General features: G+C 44.6%; 1 protein-coding gene and 1 long non-coding RNA gene across 10 annotated transcripts in view; one reads left to right on the top strand and one right to left on the bottom strand.

Annotated features, from left to right (window-relative positions):
- Positions 1-3,516: 3,516 nt before the first annotated feature.
- Positions 3,517-6,300, bottom strand: LOC306841406. The gene is made up of 3 exons (XR_013781506.1): positions 5,744-6,300; positions 3,859-4,075; positions 3,517-3,762 (listed from the first exon to the last, which is right to left on the bottom strand). It is a non-coding gene; the product is annotated as an uncharacterized lncRNA (long non-coding RNA).
- A 142-nt stretch (positions 6,301-6,442) lies between these two features.
- LOC306841404 (HLA class II histocompatibility antigen, DP alpha 1 chain-like) overlaps positions 6,443-17,500 on the top strand; it is a 38,529-nt gene continuing 27,471 nt past the window's right edge. The window contains exons 1-5 of one of the 9 annotated variants that reach the window (XM_079371294.1): positions 6,466-6,584; positions 6,670-6,762; positions 6,841-7,089; positions 7,462-7,746; positions 8,221-8,449. In XM_079371294.1, the coding sequence (XP_079227420.1) occupies positions 6,714-6,762; positions 6,841-7,089; positions 7,462-7,746; positions 8,221-8,342 (705 nt within the window). In that variant the 5' untranslated portion in view covers positions 6,466-6,584; positions 6,670-6,713 and the 3' untranslated portion in view covers positions 8,343-8,449. Of the gene's footprint in view, positions 6,763-6,840; positions 7,090-7,461; positions 7,747-8,220; positions 8,450-17,500 lie in introns of those variants that run through there. The other 8 variants (XM_079371291.1, XM_079371292.1, XM_079371293.1 and 5 more) reach the window with 8 other exon arrangements.

The following is a 17,500-nucleotide window of genomic DNA, read 5'->3' as shown; positions in this document are numbered from 1 at the left end:
TAAACAGTTTTATTTATTTTTAAAAGTCGAGTCTGCACACAAAGTGACTTTAAAACACTCAGTGGAGAAAAATAAGAGTTTACTCGTCTTCTCTTTCTGGTTGATCTCACGACATGTGCGTGATGTCGCTTTAAGTGACGGTCTAAATGTTTGAAAAACAATGTTTTACTTTACTTCTGATCCTGATGATATAAATATGACCTGTTGGAAGAAGTGATTAATGTAAACGACCTCTATCCAGTGAATAAATCACAAGAGTCTGAAAATGCAGTTTAAAAAGAATAAAAATAATCAGCAGGTGACAACAAATAAATAACTTTGTCAACATGAAGTTTGATCACTGAGATTACAGTGTGTGAAAGTACTCAGACTGACCAGCAGGGGGCGTCTGAGCTCCTCCACTCTCTGCTGCAGCTCAACATCAGAAAGCTGCTCCTGGTAATTGATGACGCTTCAGCATCTCAGCTCCTGATTGGCTGCTGGGTGAACAGGTAGTGAAAGTAAAGAGTGGGGACTTTCCTGAGAAGCTGCGTTCAGGCGTCTGCTGACAATCAGGGAAAAAAAGGAACCAAACAACAAACTGCTGAACAGAGACGCTGCTGCTCACCGCTGACACACACACACACACACACACACACACACACACACACACACACACACACACACACACACACACACACACACACACACACACACACACACACACACACACACAGACACACACACACAGTCAAGTGTTTTGTTGAGGTTCAGATCATATTTAACTTCCTCATTAACCTTTCTGTAGATTGTTCTGAAAAAAAATATTCATCATCAGATGACCAGAGATTCAAATAATTGAATTAAAAAATTCAGATGAGCCCGTTAAACGAATCAGCCATTATATTATAATTTCCAAATAAATGTACATGGGCGCTGATGGTCTGACTGATGTCCTTCAGTACACAGGATACAGTCACAGAGGCAGACTCAGCTCTCCTATCTAATAAAGTCACACAGCTTTTTCACAGAACTTCAAAGAAGCCGTCGGCCTAATGATGTTAACATATATCACCTAACTACCTCTCTCACTGTGGGCCAGACTCTCTTTAGATGCAAAGGTCATTATTGATCCAGCTGAAATATTCTTCAATAATGAAGCCCTGATCATCCTGCTCTCTGCCGGGCACCAACACACACATCTTCACCTGTGGCTTCATGACACTGGCTACCAACATAACTGGTGCCCCGTGTGAGGCGTCCATTAAACCAGCCCCAGTTTGAATGTTGAAATATATTACCAAAAAAACAAGAGAAAAACTAGTTTTGGAAATTAATTTCTTATTTCAAGAAAAATAGACCAGGAAACCCAAAGCATGATCTTTGTTAAGAGATGATGATTAGTTCCATGTTTGACTGTTGATCAGTGAAATATTCACTGAGGTTCATAGTTTGATTGAAAATAGAAACACTCAAATGAAGCTTCAGTTGCAGTTTGAAGTCTATGTAGAGACTTTAAAGTACTCAGACTGACCAGCAGGGGGCGTCTGAGCTTCTCCACTCTCTGCTGCAGCTCAACATCAGAAAGCTGCTCCTGGTAATTAATGACGCTTCAGCATCTCAGCTCCTGATTGGCTGCTGAGTGATAAGGAAGTTTAAAGAGTAGGGACTTTCTGCAGACGCTGCGTTCAGGCGTCAAAACAACACACACACACACACACACACACACACACACACACACACAGATCATATGTAACTTCCTCATGTTCCCCTTGCTGTAGAAGCTGTGGTTCAGGAGGTGAAGCCAGCGCTGGACTGTGAGAACATTTGAAAACAACAGAACTTTACTCCATGTGTCTCCTTCATCAGCTTTAATATGTTATAATCTGAAGCCACAGACACGCATGATGGTGTGTAATGACTCTTTGTGGTCAGAGGTGACGATGAGCTTTAAATATCTTCTCCAAAGTTTAAGCAGGTATTTAAAGAAACATGAAGTCAGTGATTTTATTCTAATTTTAAAATAAAGTAGACAATTCCTGCAGAAATTGTGAGGGTGGTTTCCCTCTATGCACATCGCACTGTGTGCTGAACAGTTAATGGTGTCAGTGGTATGAAAATATATATATATATATATACTTCCATTTGTACCTGTTGTCTTCCTCACAATATGAAATCAGACGTTGTGTAAAAGTCTTTTCACTCCTTTTCCTGTTATATACTCACTCTAAAGCAAAGATGTCTTCTCACTCAACAATGAATGCATGTGATGATGATGTGCTTTGACACAATCCCTGACATGCTCTTCTGTAAACTGTCAAATAGTTGGTCCAAAGAGCGTTGGTCACAAAAGTTGTTGTCAAGTTTAACATTGCCACAGATGGAGAGTTATTTGGACCACCCGCCGCTCTGAAGCTCACAGTGTCCAAACTGTTCGTCCTTTAGTCCTGTAAACGTGACGGGTGAAAGAAGACAAGTTTCCCTTTGTTTTGAGGGTACATTTATTCATGTGGGGGGAACACTGTGCTCAGTAGAGCAATTTGTTTGAGATTTTTAAAGTACGTCAGAGCACTGTCCCCTCTAGTGATGACGTCATCACTCTAACTCTGAACACCTGCTGCTCACTGATTGGTTGACGTTCAGCTTTGATCTGCCAGAACATTCCATCAATGTATTTGAATGGGCTTACCACTGCTCACAAAACCTCAAATATCTTGAAAACTAAACATGATATCACCGATCCGTTTGGACTGTGAGCGACAGAACAAATAGGCGCACGTTTTGATGCATTTTATTTTTATCTAACATTCAGACTGGGACCACAGTGAGAATTTTAAAACATGAGTAAAAACTGTGAAATTCTGGACATCAGTTAGAGTGAGAGCCCAATGTGTGTGTATGTGGTGCGTGACTGTCAAACAAATGTCTCTCCTGGGAGACTGAAACATTTTATGTTTTTACTTTTTGCTTTATGAGTGAGAGGACACTTAGAGCTTTATTTTGATATATTTTATTTGTATTCAACATTCAGACTGGGACCACAGTGGTGATTTTAAAACATGAGTAAAAACTGTGAAATTCTGGACATCAGTTAAGGTTCTTGTGTGTGTGGAGTAAACGCTGTGGGAGGAGCAGCACGGCTAAATCTGAGGATATAATAATAATAATGATAATAATAATAATAATATTAACAATAGTAGTAGTGTGGTTTGACTTTCAGACAAGCAGCCTGATAAACATGTAAACAGGGTGCTGATGGTCTGTGGGTTTTGTCCTGCAGTACACAGGATACAGTCCTCGTCACAGACTCAGCTTTTCTATCATATAAAGGAAAACACATTTTACTGCAGCATGTTTCAGGGAGTCAAACTGTCTGATGTTAAAGTCAATGACAGTTAAATATTACACAGGTTTTAATCCTGTTTAAACACACAAGGCTCTTTGACTGTCGGCTGAAGGATCATATCTGTTACTGCTGTGTGTGTGTGTGTGTGTGTGTGTGTGTGTTGTTTTAACAGCTGGATTCAAGGGCCAGTGTACAGACTGACAAATTCATTTCTATACAGATATAAATGAAACATGAGTACAATCAGATGATTTAGTGTTATTTTGTGATTGGCTGCTGTCGAGGTGAAGCATCATAGTTTCTAATTCAGATGAATCATTAATATTAATTAATCATAATTATTAATATCTTTTTAATAGCTGCATTTATCACATCACCTGTAACGACTTTCTCCTCCTGGTGACTGATGACTCGTCAGCAGCTCTGTTTCTGATTGGCTGCCAATAAGGAAGTGAAAGTAAAGAGTGGGGACTTTCCACAGATGCTGCCGATGTGTTCAGGTGCTGTAGGAACTGTCAGTGTCCTCATATTACCTGAGTGTGAGCTGTGATCCTCAGAGACAGAGGGGAATGTGTTAAATTCCTGGTTTCAGTCAGACACCTGAAGGCATCATCAGTCAGACACCTGAAGGCATCATCAGTCAGACACCTGAAGGCATCATCAGTCAGACACCTGAAGGCATCATCAGTCAGACACCTGAAGGCATCATCAGTCAGACACCTGAAGGCATCATCAGTCAGACTGCTTTTACTGTTGAAGAGAACAGAAACAAGAAGTCAAAGTGTGTAAATCAGTGTGTGTGTGTGTGTGTGTGTGTGTGTGAGAGGTTTCAAACTTTCAGTCTCTGTTCTTTAATCCTGATCACACATGAATTAATCAATTTTATAAACCAATAATACATTTATAATATGTTTGAAGGCAGCAGAGAAATATAGAAACAAATCAGAGTATTTGATCTCTTTCACTGTGACATCACAGATTCATGTGACACCTACAGTCACCCTTTGATCCGACTGACAGATCTGACTGTGTTTTATTTTTATTATATAAGTTTCTGCTGAAGTATAAAGGAGGTAGAGCTTTATTATATAAGTTTATATAAAGGGGGTGGAGCTTTATTATATAAGTTTATATAAAGGGGGTGGAGCTTGTAAATCATCTTTAATGGTTTCACATTAGAGACTCAGGATCCGAGTCCACAAAGTCCTGCATGAGGTCTCATTTATGAAACAGCGTGCAGCCAAAACCCAGAAATACCCCCCCCCCCAAAAAAGTCTATATATATATATATATATAAACTGCTGGTTTTAATGATCATGTTGACCTGTAAGTAAAGTTTTATGTTTAGTGAAATAAAATGTGTCAGAGACGTTCTTCAGGCTTCAGGTCAGCTCGCCTCTGTAATGTGGTTACACCTGTTTTAGGGTTTGTATTTTATTGTCAGGTGAGTTTTTATAGATCACAGACTCGGCCCGACAGGTCGGTCCTTTTCCTGAAGAAAATAAAATATTAATCTGTGTCCTCTACACACACACACACACACACACACACACACACACACACACACACACACACACACACACACACACACACACACACACACACACACACACACACACACACACACACACACACACACACACACACACACACACACACACACACACACACACACACACACACACACACACACACACACACACACACACACACACACACACACACACACACACACACACACACACACACACACACACACACACACACACACACACACACACACACACACACACACACACACACACACACACACACACACACACACACACACACACACACACACACACACACACACACACACACACACACACACACACACACACACACACACACACACACACACACACACACACACACACACACACACACACACACACACACACACACACACAAGATCATAATAGATCATATAACTGATGAGACAGATGGATTCATGCTCAGGTCCTGATCCTGATGGAGGAGGACGCTGTCAGCTGGTCTGGAAGGATGAACTGACTGCAGGACAGAGACAGACTCAGAGTGGGGAACCTGCTGATCAGGACCCAGACTGAACCTAGAACTAGACTCACTAGATGAGGAAGGAGGGAGGGAGGGTGAAGAAGTGAGACAAACAGTCGAGTAGGACGGTTCAGTATAAACATTAACTCCCTTTTATTTGATCATTTCTGTTATTAAATCAAATAACAACAAAACATCTCAACTAAACATGAAACAAGAAAACATCAAAGTAAAGTTCATCTTCTTCACACTAAATAAAAATAAACTCATTATAAACTCAATCAATCAATAAACTCAGATCGTCTCCACATTTCTCCTCCAACACGTGGTTAAAAGCAGCAAGGCATTGTGGGTCGTTACCTCGTCTCCTTTGGTGAAGGATGGTCCAGTGTTTCCTAAAGGAGGCTGTGAAGGAAGCATTGAGCCTCCTTTCCTTCACCTTTACAGAATTCAAAGGTCTCTCATGGCGGGCGCCACTTCCACACTTGGGGGTGATTTCACTCGGTGAGGAATCAGAGGATGGAGCCTGGGACGGAGACACACAGAGAGCAAGAAGGACAGTTCAAGTCTGACAGAGACAAAGGACACGAGGACGTTAACCGTCTTCACCTCTGCTGCTTTTATATCTCCACCATCTTTCTTTTGATGACCTCTGACCTCTTCAATGTTCCTGTGATTAGCTTGTAGTTCTTTATGGTCTGAAGTGTCTCTGCTCTTTGTCTTTCTGTCTTTCTAGAAATGTCTCTGCTCTTTGTCTTTGTGTCTTTCTAGAAATGTCTCCGCTCTTTGTCTTTCTGTCTTTCTAGAAATGTCTCCGCTCTGTTTCTGTCTTCTTGACTTCCTGTCACTTTGTAAACGTCTGTTTTTAAAGGTATCAATAAAGTTGTGTTGATTCAAACACTCTCTGTCAGTGAAGACTTTCTGTCTGTTTTGACTTCAGCAGCAGCAGCAGCAGGCGTCCTTTACCCGGATACTGATGACATCACAGCCTCCTATTGGCTCATCTGAGTTTCAGAGTTCAGCTGCTGCGAGAGTTTCTGTGAGTCCTCTTCAGACGAGTCCAGGTCCTCAGACGAGTCCAGGTCTCTGGTTGGTTCAGGTCTTAGTTTGGTTCAGGTCTTAGTGTGGTTCAGGTCTTAGTTTGGTTCAGGTCTCTGGTTGGTTCAGGTCTCTGGTTGGTTCAGGTCTTAGTTTGGTTCAGGTCTTAGTTTGGTTCAGGTCTCTGGTTGGATCAGGTCTCTGGTTGGTTCAGGTCTTAGTTTGGTTCAGGTCTTAGTTTGGTTCAGGTCTCTGGTTGGTTCAGGTCTCTGGTTGGTCTCAGTCTCTCAGGATGGTTCTGGTTCTGGTCCTGTCCTGTGTCCTGGCGGTCTCAGCTGACGGTAAGTTTGATCTTTAAACTTCTGATGAAAAGTTTGTTTACTAAACAAACAAACATGTGATGTGTGTTTTCTCTTCAGTTCTTCATGAGGACATTTCTTTCACCGCCTGTTCAGACTCTGAGAGAGAGAAGATGTTCGGTCTGGATGATGAGGAGGTCTGGTTTGCAGATTTTAATAAAGGAGTCGGAGTCTATCCTCTGCCGGACTTTGTGGATCATGTTAGTTATGGTGAAGATGTTTATCCAAACGCTGTCGCTCAGACAGAGAACTGCAAAAACAACCTGGGAATCATCCGTAAAGCCTTGAAAGACGAGAAAGAGGAGAAAGGTAAAAACAAACACGTCTCAAACTTCAGTCTGATTTAAACTCTTTAAATCAACAACTTTAAAACATGAAGACAAACATGTGAAAGTTCAACTTTGATCAAATATTGAAGATTTATTGAGTTTTAGAAAATATTGATTTAACTTTAAACTTTAGAGAGAGAGAGTGTGTGTGTGTGTGTGTGTGTGTGTGTTAGTGAGTGTGTGTGTGTTAGTGTGTGTGTGTGTGTTAGTATGTGTGAGTGTGTGTGTGTTAGTGTTTGTGCATGCTCTCTTGTGGTCACATGACCAGCTGCAGTGATGCCACATTGTTGGAGCTCATCCAGCAGGTTTGTGTTTGTTGTCTAAGAATCTCTCTCTCTCTCTCTCTCTCCAGATGCTCCGCCCATTCCCATTGTCTACCCTAAGGACGAGGTGGAGCTGGGACAGAAGAACTTCCTGGTCTGTTTTGTGGGTCCGTTCTACCCGGCTCCAGTAAAGATCTCCTGGAAGAAGAACGGAGAGAACGTGACGGCAGGAATCACCTACAACGTTCCTCTCCTCAACCAAGACGGGAGCTTCAAGCAGTTCTCCAAACTGGAGTTCACCCCCCAGCTGGGAGACATCTACAGCTGCTCTGTGGACCACGTGGCCCTGGACCAACCCCAGACCAGGATCTATGGTGAGAGGACTTTTATTTTGAAAGGATTTCAGTTTGAGCCTCAGAGAGGACTCTGGATAGAGACAGTAGTCCTGCAGCAGTCTGATTGGTTCTCGTCCTCGTGGACACAAACTGTTCTTTTACATCACGTCTGTTTAGATGTTGTAAACGTCAGACGACCTGATTGGCTCCTTCTTTACCAAAAGTCCACAGAATAAAAACCTCAGTGAAACATCAAGTTCACCAATGAGCTCGACTTTAAATATGGATTCACTACTGGATCACAACAATCTCTACAAACGTGTGTGTGTGTGTGTGTGTGTGTGTGTGTGTGTGTGTGTGTGTGTAGTTGTGTATTGACAGCAGTGTGTACATGTTGTGTAGTTGTGTGTGTGTGTGTGTGTGTAGTTGTGTATTGACAGCAGTGTGTTCATGTTGTGTGTGTGTGTGTGTGTGTAGTTGTGTACTAACAGCAGTGTGTTGTCCTGTCCCCAGATGTGAAGCAGACTGGTCCAGGTGTTGGTCCTGCCGTCTTCTGTGGACTCGGTCTGACTGTCGGTCTGCTCGGCGTGGCTGCTGGAACCTTCTTCCTCATCAAAGGAAACGAATGCAGCTGATTGGCTGGAGCTGATGATGTCATTAAGACATGATCATATGAATGAGATGCTGTCTCCTGATTGGCTGGTGGTGGGAGGTGTTTGAAATAAAGTGTATTAAAGTCTGACCTGTGTGACGTCTCTTCTTTCACGGCCTGCAGGTGTGTTTATCTACATCAGGGTTCAATTAGAAACACCAAAGGTCCAATCTGTCCCGGGTCCGGATCAGTGACGTTCTGTTTCCTGCTCACACAGGAAGTAAAGCAGATTTATCCGTCCACTCCGTCTTAAACCCGCCATGTTCAGATTCCACCTCTCGCTTTGAGTCACGTTTGGAGCGTTTGGTTGATTTTTGCTTTACTAAAGAACCGGTACCGTTCTTAAACCGGGCTGATGATGAGCTGTGTGAGCGTCTGTCAAATATCCAACTTCAAACTGACTTCCTGCAGAGGAAACGAGCACTCGGTGGAAGAAAAACAAAATGGCCTCACAACCACAAAGAGTTGCCATAGTGACATTAAACAACAGCTGATAGGTGATTGGACTGTTACTATGGTAACACATAAACTTGAGGACGATACAGAGAAGATTGGCCCTGCGAGGAAGAGACGCACAATCATGAAGCGTTCTCATTTCTTAAAAGAAATAAAATAAAACAAAAAGAAGGAAACAAACTGTTAAGCATATCTGAAATAAGATGCAAAGCCACGTTCATTTACATACATGCTGTGATGTCACTGAATTTGTGTTTGCCACATGTGCGCATGCGTGATAATAAAACTGGTCTCCGTCAAGAGCTCCGACCAAAGAAGCAGGTGTGCTGTGTTTTCTTCCCTAACTAAATAAGCTAGTGATAGCTTGCCATCTCTGATGACTGTAACCACGCAAGACTGCTGCAAGGATGTCTAATGCTACAGGTTATGGGCCCAGTCATGCAGGTCATAGATGGCACAGACTTTTATTCGACGGCGAAGAGAAAAGTTACGAGTTATGGGAAACGAGATTCCTCGCGCACATGGAGTTACGCGGCCTGAGAAAAGTTATCTCAGAGAGAAGTCCAGAAATAGCCCAAGTGGACGGAGAAGCTCTAGAGGAGGATGAAATAAAGAATGGAGAGGCATATGCAGAGCTGGTGCAATGCCTGGACAACAAAAGTTTGTCGTTAGTGATGAGGGATGCTAAACAAGATGGAAGACGAGCATTGGAGATCCTTCGCGAACACTACGCTGGAAAGGACAAACCACGTGTTGTGAGTCTTTATTGTGAACTTTCCTCGCTGTACAAGGCTAGCAATGAAACAGTCACTGACTATATTATTAGGGCAGAGACTATTTTCACATCGTTAAGAAGAGCGGAAGAGCAAATCAGTGATGGGCTACTGATAGCCATGGTAGTAAAGGGGCTACCCGACTCATACAAGCCGTTCGTTGTGCATATCACACAGACGAATGACGTTGTGACTTTCGGTGAGTTTAAAACTAAACTGAGAAGTTTTGAAAATACTGAAAAATATGGAAGAAGTGAGTCGAATGAGGAAGATAACGTTATGATGACGATTGGGGCAGCGAGACCACGTGGGAGAGGACAAGGAAAGAAAACTGACCTAGCTAATGTTGAATGTTACACGTGCGGTAAAATGGGACACATGGCGCGGGCATGTCCGGACGACACCCAAAAGAGGAGAGAGGATCGTCGGCGGGACACACCACAAAGAGGTCGAGGGCGCGGCCATTACCACGCCAAGCGAGCTGATGAGATGGATAGAGATCCTATATCGTTTTGTTTCAAAATGAATGACGGTCACACAGTGCAAAGAAACAAGAAAGGCCTAATGGTGGACTGTGGCGCCACATCACACATGATCAACGACGCCACAAAGTTCAAAAGGATTGATAAAAGCTTCAGACCGGAGGACCACGTAATTGAGCTCGCAGATGGAACCAAGGTGAATGGGATAGCGAAAATGAGAGGAGATGCAGACGTCTACTTGCTGGACAGTAAGGGACGAAAAGTGAAGGCAACGCTCAAACAAGCACTTTACATCCCATCATTTCCACAGAACATCTTTTCAGTCAAAGCGGCCACAGCCAACGGAGCAGAGGTGCGTTTTAAGGATGGTGAGGACTGGCTGGTGCACAAGGATGGCACCAAGTTTGAGATGGATGTGTTTGGTAAGCTGTATTATCTTAGCACAGTAAATGATGAGAATGTTGATGAAGTGCATGTTTGCCATGATATGCATACTTGGCATAGGATACTTGGTCACTGTAATTTCGATGATGTTGCAAAACTAGAAAATGTAGTAAAAGGGATGTCAATTACTGGGAAAAATGACAAGTCCGATCACAACTGTGAAATTTGCACACAGGGCAAGTTTACACAAAGCCGAAACAGGCAGGCAGACGCCAAGGCTACAACCACACTTGAGCTAGTGCACACAGATTTATGCGGTCCAATAGAACCAGTAGGTAAAGATGGGCATAGGTATGCAATTGCATTCACTGATGATTACAGTGGGATGGTTTTTCCATACTTTATTGTTACGTTCCAAACTGTCTAGGCCGCTCAGAACGCAACACAATTTATAAACTAAATACAAACCGGGAGGGAAAAAGATAAAGCGTCAGGTACGATTATAAACAAATTGATTTATTAGCACAGAACGCTTAACACAAAGCAATCCTCTCAAAAATGAGGGACGACAAGCACACAGCAACGTGGACGGCGAGCAGACGACAAGCACACAGCAACGTGGACGGCGAGCAGACGACAAGCACACAGCAACGTGGACGGCGAGCAGACGACAAGCACACAGCAACGTGGACGGCGAGCAGACGACAAGCACACAGCAACGTGGATGGCGAGCACACAGATGCGAGAGAGACCACAGCAGCACCCCAGCTCCTCCTTTATCTGCAATCACCCTGATTGGGTGATTGCCACCTGCTGCGCGGCACCCCCGATGAACCTGCAAACACACAGACAGACACATACACCCACACCACACTACGGCACGTAACACCCCCTCCCTTAAGAATGAACTCCCACCCCCCATTCAGAGTTCCCTCAACGCCATATGTATAAGGAAAATCCCCGGCACACAGGGAATACTCACCCACGGGATAGGGCATCTGCCACAACATTTTCAGATCCCTTTTTGTGGCGGATCACCAGATTGTAGCCTTGGGCCAGGAGGGCCCAACGCATCAGGCGCTGGTTACTGTTGTACATCTGGTTTAGAAAAACAAGCGGGTTATGGTCGGTGTATACATTTACAGGGCAGGAGCTTGACTCAACGTACACCTCAAAATGTTGTAGGGCCAGGAGCATCGCTAGCGTCTCTTTTTCGATTGTTGAGTAATTCAACTGGTGACGTTTAAACTTCGCAGAGAAGTAGCACACTGGGTGATTCACATCATCACCCCTAGCCTGTAGCAACACCGCACCAGCCCCTGTTGCACTCGCATCCACCTCCAGGCTAAATGGACAAGAGAAGTCTGGAGCCACAAGCACCGGAGCACTACAGAGGATCGATTTTGCCGCACTAAAGGCCTGCTCACACTCGTCACTCCACACAAACGGAACTGCTGGGCTACACAACCTTGTAAGAGGAGACACAACAGCAGAAAGGTTTTTGCAAAAACACCGGTAATAGCCCGCCATGCCGAGGCAACCCACCGGCGCATCAACACACCCTCCGCTATGAAAAAGGGCTGCTTCTCGCTACACTTAGCTTTGTCAACCACCGCAGCCCAGCACTTATCCAATGACCGATCCTTTTCCTGAGCCTCTTTAAGCGCCTCATGTGTCAAAGGTACAAGCGAATTAGACACCACCTCCTTTTCAGGCTCTGTGACCCTGCCACCTACATCAGAACCACTGGAGGGCGACTCTTCAGAGAGAAGTGAACCAATTATGGATTCCGCAAGATCCACTTCCTGTGCCTTCTTGTGAGCCTGAGCTCTAGTTAGCACACTGGCAACAAACACATCAGGGTGATGAACAGCAACATCATTCGAAGACTCAACAGGCACATCCACCATGTGAGGGACAGGATAAACCTTTCCCCCTGCAATGTCGTTTCCCATGATGAAGTCAATTCCACTCACTGGAAACTCGGTACGAACACCCACCTTGTAAAACCCAGTGGCTATATTTGACCTCACATGAATATCATGTAGAGGTGCAGCTACAAACCCCATCTCAATGCCCCTTACCACAGCACTTTCCTCAGAGCGGGTGTTCAATGGTAGTGCTCTGGAGAGGATAAGTGATTGCGAGCACGCTGTATCTCGCAAGATTTTAACTGGGCGTTGGTCCCCTACACTTCCTGACAATGACACAAATCCATCACAAGTAAAAGGCTTAAAACAATCAGGGATTTCAGGATCCAAAGTCACCATGGACACCCTGGGTGAGTTGTTTATTAACCCAACCCCCTTTGGCTGTTTAAAAGCCAATTTCTGTTTCCAGGCGTCGCAGTCAGCAATAAGGTGGCCAGATTTAAGGCAGTAATAGCATGGTCTATCAGGCCTAGAACCTGCAGAGTTCACTCTACGCACCTGGACGTCAGGCCGGGAGTTAACTCTAGTCGGAACGGAGTCTCTTTTCACGAACACTGCTTTATGAGTCAGGGTAAACTCATCAGCGAGTTTTGCTGCCTGCTGCAAAGTGGAAACCTTCTGCTCATTTAAATAAACAGCTGCACGCTCAGGCAGGCAGTTCTTAAACTCCTCCAACAACATTAACTGACGCACTGACTCCAAAGTATCAGCTTTAGTAGCTGCACACCAACGATCAAAGAGAATCTCCTTTTCTCTCGCGAAGTCACTGTATGACTGGTCGGAGTTTTTGCAAAGCGTGCGAAAACGCTGTCTATATGCCTCAGGCACTAACTCATATGCACGAAGAATAGCACCTTTCACCTTCTCATAGTCAAGGCCATCCTCCACGGACAGAGCTGAACACGCTTCCTGAGCTTTCCCAACCAATTTACACTGTAATAAGATCGCCCACACATTCACAGGCCAATTCAACGCACCAGCAATCCTTTCAAATGCTCCAAAATAAGACTCCACCTCCGACTCACGGAACACGGGAACCAGAGAAATATGCCGACTTGCATCAAACGCTGCTGGAACAATGTGTGAACCGGACGAATAAGTAATTTGGGCCTTCTGGAGTTCTAACTGACGCTCCTTAATAACCTCCTTCTCCAACTCCAGTTTCCTGAGCGCCAGCTCCCTTCTGAGTTGGAACTCCCTCTCTTCCCTTCTCTCTTCCTGCTCCATCCGCAGCCGTGCCAATCGCAACTTTAACCGAGAATCTAATTTGGAAGCTGATGATTCTGGAGAAAGGGACTCAAACCGCGGTAATGTGCGAGGCCATTTTTCCTCAAGACCAATCCTCTCTCTCGGAGGCGTCACCTCAACACCAGCGGTCGCCTCCGCCTCATCAACGACGGGAGAACCAGCTCTGGAGAGCGCGAGAGAGCGGTCATCACCATCGGGGGTCACTGCTGCAGACTTCACCTCCACAGCCGAGGTACCCTCTACAGACACCAATATCCCCAAATCGACCAAACCCCTAATCACAGCTGCTCTCAACTCGTCTTTACGAAGAGAACGAGCCACCTCCACACCATAGTGGTTAGCGACTTCAAACAAATCGGCCTTCTTACACTTTTCGAGCTTGCTTAGCTCGGGATTAGCCACAAATTCCTCCAACACAAACGCCATGCCCACCACAATCAAACGCTAACACCGCGCTCAATCTGAATTTATTTTTAAATTATGGCCGCTGACAAAAAAACAACAACGTAAAATGCGACACGAGAACAAACTTTCCCAGCTCCTGCCTACTTTCACTCACCTGTGTATCTTCTGGAGCCGTGCCGGGCTCGAGGCGACTTACAGGCACACATCAACAGCCGAAGCTTTGAAACGCCAGCCCCCTTTGGAGAACACAGCCTCCGCCCAGGATTGACCCCGAAAATAAAAAAGACAAAATAAAAAATGAATGCCCGAAGGAAAAACCGCTTAGGCTCAGCTGGGCATTCCCTATCTAGGCTGAGAGAGCAGTTCCTACGTCACACGATACGTAATCAATCGCGGACCACACGTAAACACTACCATAAAAGGAAATGGGAAATTCCCGGACGAGCCCCCAATTGTTACGTTCCAAACTGTCTAGGCCGCTCAGAACGCAACACAATTTATAAGCTAAATACAAACCGGGAGGGAAAAAGATAAAGCGTCAGGTACGATTATAAACAAATTGATTTATTAGCACAGAACGCTTAACACAAAGCAATCCTCTCAAAAATGAGGGACGACAAGCAACCAAAAGAAAACTCAATGGCAGATCCCAACACCCAGGACCAACGGCACGTAACAGGCAGTAACCACCGCAGCACACCTGCAACGGCGAGTACGCAGCGGGCACACAGCAACGTGGACGGCGAGCAGACGACAAGCACACAGCAACGTGGACGGCGAGCAGACGACAAGCACACAGCAACGTGGATGGCGAGCACACAGATGCGAGAGAGACCACAGCAGCACCCCAGCTCCTCCTTTATCTGCAATCACCCTGATTGGGTGATTGCCACCTGCTGCGCGGCACCCCCGATGAACCTGCAAACACACAGACAGACACATACACCCACACCACACTACGGCACGTAACATTTATCAAAGCAAAGAATGACACGACAAAAGCTACAGAGAAATTCATAGCAGATGTAGCTCCATTTGGAAAAATAAAATGCATACGGTCAGATAATGGTACAGAGTTTACCGGGCAAGAATTTCAGTCTCTACTTAGGCAGAATGGGATAAGGCACGAAACAAGTGCACCCTACTCGCCTCATCAGAACGGAACAGCTGAAAGAGGTTGGAGAACCTTATTTGAGATGTCGCGCTGTATGCTATTGGAGAGCAACCTCCCAAAGTTTTTATGGACTTACGCTGTACAGACAGCAGCTCAAATACGCAACAGGTGTTACAGTAGGCGGCTAGAGCAGACACCTTACTGTGTCTTCACAGGGAAAACGCCTAACTTATCCCACATGCAGGTATTTGGCTCTGAGTGCTATGTTTACAAGCAGGAAAAGAAGAAGCTAGACTCGAGATGCGAAAAGGGCATATTTGTAGGCTATGACAAATATAGTCCAGCGTACAATGTGTACTATCCTGAGACAGGAAAAGTCCTCAAACATAGGCTGGTGAAATTCATCACTAAGGGTAGTGCAGACAATCAGACTCAGACAGAGAGTGACATAGGGAACGACATAGAATGTCATGATGAAGTTACACCACAAAAGGTATTAAACCAGGACCTGGAAAAGAGAGAACCAGGTGTACAGGATGTAAAAGTAGAGGAGACTAAAGAAACTGGTCTGACTCAAGCAGACAGTGTTCAGAGAGAACATGGGGAAAGAAGATATCCTACAAGGCAGAGGAATGCCCCAGATTATTTAAAAGAATACCAATGTAAAGCTGAGTGTAATGGTGATCTTGAAAATGTAGATTATTTCTACAGGGTGGCTTATGATGTACCTAAGACATTTAAAGATGCTATGGAATCTGACGATTCAAAAAGGTGGGCTGATGCAATGAAAGACGAAATGGACTCTTTGAAAGAGAATGAGACCTTCACTCTGACTCCACTGCCAAGGGGCAAGCAAGCAGTGGGAGGTCGCTGGGTTTATGCTGTGAAAGAGAGCCCAGATGGATCTGAGACTTGTAAAGCCAGATATGTGGCAAAGGGATACGGTCAAGTGGAGGGCATTGATTACAAAGAGACATTTTCACCCACAGCCAACATGACCTCTGTTCGAGCATTGATGCAGGTAGCAGTGCAGGAGGACCTTATCCTACACCAAATGGACGTGAAGACTGCTTACCTACACGCTCCAATGGACTGCGAAGTTTACATGGAGCAACCGGAGGGTTTTACGGTCAAGTCAAAAACAGGTGAACCACTAGTGTGTAAACTGAACAAGTCACTGTATGGTTTAAAACAGTCCGGGCGTAACTGGAACATGTTACTACACGAGCACCTTACAGATAACGGGTTTACACAAAATGATGCTGACCACTGTGTCTACAGAAAGGAGTCTAATGACGAAAAAGTAATACTGTTAGTGTGGGTGGATGACCTAATCATAGCGGCGAGTAACAACAGGTTACTTGATGAGGTAAAAGATATGTTGAAAAGAAAGTTCAAGATGAAGGTTATGGGTCTACTTAAACACTTCCTGGGTATTGATTTTAAACAGAATGAGGGAGAGGTCAAAATGACTCAAAAGAGACGCATCGAGAAGATGTTAGAAAAGTTTGGCATGTCTGAATGCAAACCACGGTTCACACCATGTGAGCAGAAATTAAGCTTTGACAATGAAGGTGAGATCATTGATCCAACAGGCTATAGAGAGATTGTCGGAAGCTTAATATACATTATGACATGTACAAGACCTGATATCAGCTGGGTTGTTGGTAAGCTATCACAACATCTAGCAGAACCCAAACAGCAGCATTGGACTGCAGCAAAGCACCTACTGAGGTACTTGAAAGGCACTGTAGAGCAGGAGCTATGTTTCCAGAGGTGTGAGGCAGGCTTAAAGCTAGAGGGGTATAGCGATGCCGATTGGGCAGCTGACAAAAATGACAGGAGGAGCACAACTGGATATTGTTTCAGCTTATCTGAAAACGGTCCAGTTATATCTTGGAAAAGCAGGAAACAGCCAACGGTGGCTCTATCCACATGCGAAGCCGAGTACATGGCACTAGCAGCCACTACTCAGGAGAGTATGTATCTGGTACAACTGCTTAAAGGAATGGATGGTAGTAACCAACATGTACCTGTTAAGATATATGAGGACAACCAGGGGGCAATTGCTTTGTCCAAAAACCCAGTGTGCAGGCAAAGGAGCAAACACGTTGATATAAAATATCACTTTGTACGGTCTGCCCACACAGAAGGGAACATTTCTATTGAATATTGTCCTACTGCAGATATGGTAGCTGATGTCTTCACCAAACCAGTGACAAGGGCAACATTTGAGAGGTTCAAGCAATATTTATTCAGGGAATAAATATGTGGCAGGTGTAAATATTTCCTCATTTGTGGGGAAAATGTGAAATACCAGATGAGGTATATATATTTTTGTTTCCTGA

The sequence above is a fragment of the Symphodus melops genome, assembly GCF_947650265.1.
Source record: "Symphodus melops genome assembly, chromosome: 20".
In the NCBI taxonomy this organism is placed as follows: Eukaryota; Metazoa; Chordata; class Actinopteri; order Labriformes; family Labridae; genus Symphodus; species Symphodus melops.
The sequence above is the reverse complement of the archived record's forward strand: the minus strand, read 5'-3'. Positions and strand labels throughout refer to the sequence as shown.